Source organism: Pipistrellus kuhlii, unplaced genomic scaffold, assembly GCF_014108245.1.
Source record: "Pipistrellus kuhlii isolate mPipKuh1 unplaced genomic scaffold, mPipKuh1.p scaffold_m20_p_57, whole genome shotgun sequence".
Taxonomy (NCBI): Eukaryota; Metazoa; Chordata; class Mammalia; order Chiroptera; family Vespertilionidae; genus Pipistrellus; species Pipistrellus kuhlii.
This window is the reverse complement of record NW_023425559.1, coordinates 922,698-931,588: the sequence shown is the minus strand read 5'-3', so window position 1 is coordinate 931,588 and position 8,891 is coordinate 922,698. Positions and strand designations below refer to the sequence as shown.

The window sequence follows — 8,891 nt, the reverse complement described above, 5'->3', positions numbered from 1 at the left end:
GCTGCCCCTGGCGCCGGAAGCCGCTTCTGGAGCCGGAAGCGCGCCGCGGAGGCCCGGGGCGCACGAGAGCGGCGGCGGCGGCATGGGGCTCCTGGGCGCGGCGGCGCGCTGCGTGGTCCGCGGCGCCGACCGCATGAGCAAGTGGACGAGCAAGCGGGGCCCGCGCACCTTCTACAAGAGCCGCGGCGCGAAGGGCACCGGCTACCTCGTCCGCGGCGGCAAGTTCCTGCTCGTCAAGGAGCAGGTGCCCGAGCTGGTGGTGCCCGACCTGACCGGCTTCAAGCTCAAGCCCTACGTCAACTACCGCGCGCCCGCGGGCACCGACACGCCCCTGACGGCCGAGCAGCTCTTCCGCGAGGCGGTGGCGCCCGCCATCGAGAAGGACTTCAGGGCCGGCACCTTCGACCCCGAGCGCCTGGAGAAGTACGGCTTCGAGCCCACGCAGGAGGGCAAGCTCTTCCAGCTGTACCCCAAGAACTTCCCGCGCTAGCGGCCCCGGCCCCGGCCCCCATTAAAGGCCCGGCTACCTTCGCGCGTGTGCTTGGCGTGTGGTCCTGGTGAGGTGGAGGGCGGGCTCGGCCCCTTCCCGTGGTTGGGTGCCACGTGTCCCCGCCGCCAGTCCACCCCCTGGTGACCGCTCACGGTTCCAGAGCAGCTGGCGGCGGGGTGGGGGCGCGTCAGGTGAGAGGCGCTGCTCCCTGGCAGCACACCGGGCACACCGAGGGATCTGTCTGTTCCCCGTGCCCGGCCTGTTTAAGCGGGAACCCCTAGGGCAGGGGTCGGCAAACTCATCAGTCCTCAGAACCAAATATCAGCAGGACAACAACTGAAATTTCTTTGGAGAGCCAAATTTTTAAGCTGAGACTTCTAACGCCACTTCCTCAAAACACACGCCCAGGCCGTGGTACTTTGTGGAAGAGCCACACTCAAGGGGCCAAACAGCCGCATGTGGCTCCCGAGCTGCGGTTTGCCGACCATGGGCCTAGGGTTTTGTGGTCTTAGTACTGGATTGACCCTTAAGGAACGGAAGCTCCAGCGGATGGTAAGGGGACTGACCAGTTAGCCAGAATGACCCAGCACGTCCTGGTCGGACGCGAGCCGTGCGGCCCCCTCAGGGAGACGCTCAAGTGCACGTTTCAGGCCGCCCCCCCCCCCCCCCCAGTAATGCTGATGGCTTGGCGAGTTCAGGGGTGGCCCATGCCCCGGGCGAGCTTGTCTGGACGTCGGGGGTCAGAAGCCCAGCCGAGTGTGTGGGTTTCTCGTGTACAACGTGGGGAAGCTCCGCAGCTCCCGGAAGCCAGGGTCAGGAAGCGTGCCCACCCCGCCTTCCCCACCCACACCCCCTTCCCCCTGCTGCCACGCTGGCAAAGACAGGAGCGCCTCCGGTGCCTCCGTGGGGTGGGTGATCTTTTAACAGTGCTGGTGTAATTACTGTAAACGATGCTTAAACGAGTGGGAAGAATTGGAAGATCCACAGAAGACAAGCCTGAGAGCTGGGAGAGGCACTCCCGGCCAGAATCTCAGTATTTTGTGCTTGTTTTTAATTGATTTCAGAGGGGGAGGGAGACAGAGCAACATCAATGATGAGGATCATGGATCAGCTGCCTCCTGCACGCACGCCCCCCCCCCCCCCCCCCCCCCCCCCGGCTGGGGATGGAGCCCACAACCCAAGCATGTGCCTAGGAGGGTCTGAGGCAGCTCGTTCACGGCCTGGCCTTTGTGGTCCCGAGCCGGGCAGCTCCCTGGCTCAGCTGCTGTCCCACCTCCAGAGGTGGAGAACGTGGTCGTAGAAGGAGCATGTGGCCAGCAGGTTGATGTCGAGGTCGGGTCTTCCCACTCTTGGGTCACAGACACGGATCTTGGTCCTTGGGCTGTGCCGCTGGCTGCTGATGCTCCTCGCCTCTGTGGACGGCAGGGGAGGACTTTCCTTGCTTCCACTCGTGACTTCTGCGAGACTGCCAGGACAGGGAGGTCCTGGCCACTGGCCTCCACCCTCGTCTCCCGTCCTGGCCACTAGGGAGCAGCCGGGTAAGGGCGCTGAGTGGGATGACAGCTGCTCCTCAGGCAGACGGCATAAGGTGAGCCAGGACCAGTCGGCTCCATACAGCAGGGACCTGGGCAGCGTGTGGGACACACAGATGGTGCACATGTTCTGCTTCTTCTCTGGACAGAGACAGAACAGGAAATGCATCGTTATGCGGAGCTGGTCTCTGACCCTGCCGATGGCCCTGCCCGCCCTCACGGCGAGCACCACTGTTGCGGGAGTGGGCGTGGGGTGGACAGAGGCTGGCTGACACCAGGTGCGATGCTCCATGCACCTGAGAGCACTGGGCCTGGCTGGCAGGACGCGTGCACAGCTGAGGACAGGAGCTGCCCGCGGAGGCAAGGCAGTGAGAGCACGGCTCCTGGGGAGCCACAAACACAGGGATGAGGGGAAGGCCCGGGGCATGGTGACAGGCTGGATGGTCCCCGTCAGCACACTCAGCTGGAAGGGTTGGAACGTGAGCAGTTTCCTGGAGGTTTCCTGAGCTGCTGTGGCAACTTGGAGGCTGGAGGTGGGACCGGGGGAGGCGAGGCCTCCGTCCAGAAGGCACACAGCTGCCGATGGTCAGAGCGACAGGACCAGAGAAAGGGGTCCAGCCCACGCCGGCCGAGGCTGGCTGGAGCCGCTGAGGAACACCAGGCCAGTGAGGGGATGTGAGCATGGAGCCGTCACCAGCCGGAAAGGCCAGCACCCAAAGGGTGGCCACCGCTGCCTCCCACGTGCAGGGTCAGGGCCACGCGGTCTGAATCGCAACAGAGCACGCAAGGATGGTGCAGGGCCGCACAGGCCAGGTCCGTGCTTGGCGACTCGCAGGGCCTGCCAGCACTCCCTGCAGGACGGCCCAGCAGAGCGGGCGGAACCGGTGCTGGTTCTGCCCACAGGGGGAGTGGAGCAGGAGAGGAAGGGAAGCACGTTGGGGGCACCTGGCCGTGCAGACCACCTTGTCCGCCGGCAGGAAGGACAAGGCAGAAGGTGGGCCACGGGTGGTTAGGAAAGAGACAAGTGGGAAGGCTCCTGGCACAGAGGTCCCGGGCAGTGCAGAAGGCTCCAGAACCACGGAGCTGCTCAGGGAAGAACTGCAGCCCAAGGGCACAGTGCTTGCAACCGAGACTCCGGGGCGCTCAGAGCCGGCCTGGGGGATGGGGGGCAGGAGGCGAGGGCCCTCACCCGTGGCCTGCCGGCAGTCGATGATGCTGAAGCCTCCGTGCATGCAGGCCGCCAGCAGCAGGTGGCTGTGCACAGGGTGCCACCGGAGCCGCCACACCCCGCCCTGCAGGGGCACGTCTGCGAACGGCTGCTTCATGCTCCGCGTGTCCCACAGCAGCACGTGTTCGTCATAGCTGAAACCCAACGAGAGGGCCCCATGCAGGGTCGTCTCCCAGGACCGGGGGCCGAGTCCCCCTCCCCCACCCGCACCCCGGCCCAAGGACAGGAAGGGAGAGCAGGAAGGGCGCGGGAACAGCCGTGGCCTCACCTCCCGGTGGCCAGGATGCCCTCCCGGTGGGGGTTGCTCTGGATGCTGCACACCCCCATGCCGTGTCTGTAACCAAAGGGCAAGGCCTCAGCAGGCGCGGCAGCCCCTCCGGGAGGTGCTGTCAACCCACCGCCAGCCCGGGGTTTACCTCTTGCTGGTGAACACCGATGCGCTGGGGACCCTGGTGTCCCAGCCTTTCAGCAAGGCGTCGTCCCCACCTGCGGAGAGAAGCAAGGCTGACCGTGGCCTGCAGCAGCAGGTGGTATGTCTCACAGCGGGAACCTGAGGCCGTGAGGGGAGGGGCCCCTTTTCCTGGGTTTCAGGTCAGCACCCCGCCCAGGCACCGAGCCACCACTGCCTTTGGACTCGGAGAGGCGCCTGCGGGGAAGAAGGGAGAGCTGGCAGCTCCGCGGCAGGCCTGACGGGCATTCCCAGGTCCCCATGGCGCAACTCCGAGTGAGGGACAGCAACCCGAGCTGCCGTGAGGGCTCCGTTACACCAGCGAGGCCAAGCTCCGGGGCTGCCTGCACGGCCCTGGCCTTGGCGGTGACCTCTTGTCACCTGCTCCTCCTGTCACTGCTCCTCTCGACTGTCCAGCATCAGGCTCCCCCACTCCAGGCCTCCCCACAGGACCGGCTCTGCAACGGGACCCTCTGCACCGGCGCAGCACCCTGGCCCCTGGCTCTATCCTTACCAGCACCTATTGCCTCGGCCCTCCTGTGCAATTGGCTAACTCAGTGGTTGGCAAACCACGGCTCTCAAGTTTTTTGCAAAGGCCAGCTTAGGAGGACCCTAATTAAGTTCATAACAATGGACCTACCTATATAGTTTAAATTTAAAAAACTTGGCTCTCGCCGAAACCGGTTTGGCTCAGTGGATAGAGCATCGGTCTGCGGACTGAAAGGTCCCAGGTTCGATTCCAGTCAAGGGCATGTACGTTGGTTGCGGGCACATCCCCCGTAGGGGTGTGCAAGAGGCAGCTGGTCGATGTTCCTCTCTCATCGATGTTTCTAGCTCTCTCTCTCCCTTCCTCTCTGTAAAAAATCAATAAAATATATATTTTTTAAAAACAAAACAAAAAAAATCTTGGCTCTCAAAAGAAATTTCAACCGTCGTCCTATTGATATTTGTTACTCAAAATGCTCATTTCAATAAATACAGAAAAATAATTCTATATATAAACAATAATTCTATATATAAAAATAATTCTATATATAAAATTATTTTTATAATTATTTACATTTTTATGTAAATAATTATTTACATAATTATGTAAATAATTATTTACATAATTATTTAACATTTGGCTCTGCTGACCTCTGGGCTAACTTACTGTCTATTTGGTGTCGGTTCTGTCCATGTCCTCCCATCAATGTGGGCTCAGTGAAGGCAGGGACTGTCCCTCCCTCACGCATGTGCCCAAGCGCCCAGAGAACGCTCGCTGAGTAACTGGATTGGTCCTGAATGATCGACTCGCTGCCCACTACACCCCTGCCCTGCATCAGCGGAGCCGCAAGGCAGAGGGACTAACTGGAAAATGAAATGAAATCCTCGTTGTTTCTGAGGCTGTTTGAGGCCCCACCCTGGGGGGAGGTAAGCGCCAAACACAGGATGAGCACGACAGAGAGGAGGGAGGCGGCCAGTGCCGAGACCTGAGAAGACCAACAAGGGCGGACCCGGGGGGCCGAGGAGGCAGAGGTTTCTGGTGTGGCCGCCAAACCCTGTGCTGGTGCTGGATGTTAAGAGCAGGGTGTTCCCTGACCGTGTGGCTCAATGTATAGAGCATTGGCCTTAGCACTGAAGGGTCCCGGGTTCGATTCCGGTCAAGGGCATGTACCGTGGTTACGGGCATATCCCCAATAAGGGGTGTGCAGGAGGCAGCTGATGGATGTTTCTCTCTCATCGGTGTTTCTAACACTTTATCCTTCTCCCTTCCTCTCTGTAAAAAATCAATAGAATATATTTTTTCCAAAAAAATAGCAGAGTGCTCACTTTGGCCGCACCTATACTAAAATGAAGACGATACAGAGATTAGCATGGCCCCTGCATAAGGATGACACCCAAATTCGTGAAGCGTTCCACAGTTTTAAAGAGAGGGGAGCAGGGGTGCCATCCGACACGGTGGGGGCTCCGCGGCGCCCCCTGGAGGAGGGCCAAGGGCAAGTGTTTCCAGCAGGGACAGTGCCTGCACTCAGGAGAGTCACCTGCTGAGTGAGGACAGAGGCAGAGGGCGGGGTGGAGAGCGGAAGGGGAGCCCGGATCCAGACCCAGGGTCGCATGCCAAATGCTGTGAGGAGCTGAGCAAGATGGGCCGAAGGGGCCGCTGGCCTGGGGGCCGCGACCAGAACCTTGGCAGGAGCGGTCTGGTGGGGCGAGGCAGCCCAGCTACCGGCTCTGACCGAAGAGCCCGCTCCTCCCCGCCAGGGACGGAGCAGGAGCAGGTGGGATCTTTGCCTCCTGCAGGGGCAGCGGCTCCTCACCTGTCCCCTCAGGGGCCAAGGCCGCCCCTCCGCGGGGAGAACCCTGCCTGGGCCAGAGGCTGGACCGGCCACTGCTCCCTCCTCGTCCCCAAGTCACAGCACCAGCAAGCCGATCCCTCTCTCCCACCCCCTTTCCCTCAGGAAGGCAAACCCCCATAAAGGCAGCAGCAGCCTGAAATCCAGCCCCGAGCCCCCGGGACCCACAAACACCGGCCACGCTGGGGCCTCTGCCGACGGCGCAGACGGCACCGCAGAGGCAGGGCTCCCGCAGATCCTGCAGCGGGCGCTGCTGAGCTGAGAGGTGGGGAGCAGCCACAGCTCCCGCCCGGAAAGCGCGTTCTGCGCACGAGGTCTCCGGTCCCAGCGAGGCCAGGGTCGGAGAGAGGGAGGCGTGATGCCGGTGCGTGGCTGCTGCCGGCGCAGGACACCCACCGGAGTACACCACGTCCGTCTGCCAGTAATTGAAAGCCGCGATCCAGGCCTCGAACTGGTGCGCCTGCCAGGCGGCCACCTCATGCAGCTGGGACCCCGCCTCGCCCAGCTGGAGCAGGTGCAGCTGGCCCTTGGAGTCGCTGCTGATGATCTTTAAGGGCTGGCAGCTGTCCCTAGACACAGGGAGCAACGGAGAACCCGGTGAAGGTCACTCAGACCCACCGCATCGCCTCTTCAGGGTCCCAAGCAAACCCCGGGCGGCTCTGCCTGGGCCTGGCAAGTGGCAGGTGTGTAAGCAGCTTGGGCACCTGCAGAGCGGCACTCCCACTCAGCCTGTGGAGGTCAGACCGTCGGCCGCTCCGGACGGAGACACCACCCTTTAGCTAGAAGGCTGGGATTTCTGTCCTGGGGGTGGGGGGCCTGGCATGGCACCCGGGGTCTAGGGGCCGCGGCCAGGGAAGCACGGGGGGTGCCAACGCTCCCCCACAAAAGCAGGAACGAGCCTTCAGCGCGAAGACGGGGCGCTCACCTTCCCGCCTTCCCGGTGGACCAATCCAGGGACAAGGCCAGACCCTGCTTGCTCAGGGCAAAGCTGGTGAGCGGCTGCAGGCGGTAGGCGGTCTCCTGGGGCACAAACCGCTGCAAGCGCCACCCGGGAACCTGGAGGGCAGCCCCCGGCTCCGGCCGCCGCCGCCCCCTCTCGCTCTCCTTCGCTCCCGGGGGACCTGAGAGCTCACATACCTACAGAAGGAAGTCCCAGCCGCGAGTGACCTCGGGGGAGCAGGCATGGCACTCAGCCCCTCGCTGCCCGTCCCCGCTCCCCCCCCGGGCCTGGAAGGGCCCTGGTGTCCGCCCTCAGCTCCCCAGGTGGCTGGGCCTTCAGAGACAGAGACAACAGACACTTCCCTCTGGTTTCCTTTCCAGAAGCCATGACTGGCCACCGGGATTTGGCACCTGAGGGGAGAGTCCATGTGCCGCTGAAGTGCTGTCTCTCTCTCCTAACACCTTCGGAGGTTTCATTACGCGACCTGGACCCGCTTAACCGCCCCACAGGCGGCTCCGTTCGGGTTTACGGCTGCTGCCTCGATCCCGGGCCCTGGGCCTCCATCCGGTCCCGGGGCCCCGTCTTCTCCCTTGTTCCCAGGACAAGCCGCTCCTTCCCGCGGCCGGGAGCAAGGCCTCTCCACACAGCCCTCCGAGGCCAGGAGCCCGGCGCCCTGAGGCTCTGCTCAGGCCTCCCGCGCAGACCCCGTGTGCTCCAGAGCAGGCATGGCCTTGGGAGGGGGGCTGTCCCCTCCTCTCCCCTCCCCTCCAGGCTCCCAAGGATGAGGGCTGCGATCGTGTGCTCTCCCAACCGTCACTGAGAAGGGCAGGTCCCACGTAAGAAAGTCTCTGCTGCCCGGCCAGTGTGGCTCAATGGTTCAGCGGCGACCTATAAACCAGGTCACGGGTATGGGCTCGTCCCCAGTGGGGGGCGTGCAGGAGACAGCAGCAGGTCAGTAACTCTCTCTCACCTCTGAGGTTCCTCCCTCCCTCCCCCTCTCCCTTCCTCTCTGAAATCAATAAGAACATATTGTAAAAAAAAAAAAAAAAAAAAAGGACGGTGGTCCAGGCTCTCCTTACAGAAGTCCTTTCAGAGGCGATGACAGCTAGGCCAGCAGCCCGCGGCTTCAGGCCTTCTGATATGACACTCACAGGACCTCTTACCAGAGGGAGAGGCCGAGCCCTGCCCACCTGCGGGGAAGAACCCGACACTTTAAAACGGGCCATGGCTGCCCCGGACCGCTGTGTGTGGGACTTCCCTGCACAGAGACCACCCCAGGGAGATGTCCCCTCCAGCCCGAGGACGCCCTCCCCAGCCACTGACCTTGGATCTCAGCAGCTGGTATAGCCCTATGAGCCCATCGGCACAGGCCACAGCCAAGAGGGCGTGGCCAGCCACCGGGATGTGGCACCTGAGGGGAGAGTCCACGTGCCAGTCAGGACAGGGGCCCAGGATGGCACAAAGCACCCCAGGAACTCGCCGTTCACAGGGGAGCCCCTACGCTGCTTTGGATCCCCAGCCTACACACCCTCACACCAGCACCACTCTCAGAACAGGGCTGACTCTGGGGCTGGGAGACTGACAAAGGACACGGACCCCAGGCTGCATCACCCCGCCAGTGCCCGCAGGCGGGAGGGCAGTGAAGAGCCGAGCTGCTCGGAGGCGACGGAATGCTGCCGGCATCAGGCACCCTGCCAGTGACGCGATTCCAGGCCGTGGGGTTCTCGCAGGTCCGTACCATTTCATGTCCAGGATGGCAGACGTGTCTCGTCTTTGAATCTCAGTCACCGAGCAAGCAGAGGGGCCACTGCAACTGTACAGGTAGAGACGGCCCAAGCGGGCCTGAGGCTCAGGAACGTCCTCTTTGCTCTGCAAAAGATGCAGGTGTCCAGGTGACCCCGACAGAGGCTGACGGTG

The 8,891-nt window shown here is 62.6% G+C and overlaps 2 protein-coding genes and 1 non-coding gene across 4 annotated transcripts; 2 read left to right on the top strand and 1 right to left on the bottom strand.

Moving 5' to 3' along the window:
* The first annotated feature begins 14 nt into the window (after positions 1-14).
* Positions 15-541, top strand: MRPL41 (mitochondrial ribosomal protein L41). Its single transcript, XM_036416971.2, has one exon. The coding sequence runs from the start codon at positions 83-85 to the stop codon at positions 488-490; it is 408 nt and encodes a 135-aa protein (XP_036272864.1). The 5' UTR covers positions 15-82; the 3' UTR covers positions 491-541.
* Positions 542-1,371: 830 nt separating this feature from the next.
* On the bottom strand, positions 1,372-8,845 carry DPH7 (diphthamide biosynthesis 7). 2 transcript variants are annotated; one of them, XM_045573906.1, is made up of 8 exons: positions 8,713-8,843; positions 8,298-8,385; positions 6,960-7,171; positions 6,431-6,603; positions 3,667-3,736; positions 3,519-3,584; positions 3,212-3,384; positions 1,372-2,163 (listed from the first exon to the last, which is right to left on the bottom strand). In XM_045573906.1, exons 1-8 carry the CDS (start codon positions 8,718-8,720, stop codon positions 1,748-1,750), a joined length of 1,206 nt encoding a protein of 401 aa, XP_045429862.1. In that variant the 5' UTR covers positions 8,721-8,843; the 3' UTR covers positions 1,372-1,747. The 2 variants fall into 2 exon arrangements, with proteins under 2 accessions (XP_045429862.1, XP_045429863.1); XM_045573907.1 differs by lacking the exon at positions 8,298-8,385 and having other exon boundaries at positions 1,379-2,163; positions 6,960-7,054; positions 8,713-8,845.
* Positions 5,503-5,606, top strand: LOC118707112. The gene has a single exon (XR_004984187.1). It is a non-coding gene; the product is annotated as a U6 spliceosomal RNA (small nuclear RNA).
* Positions 8,846-8,891: the final 46 nt, after the last annotated feature.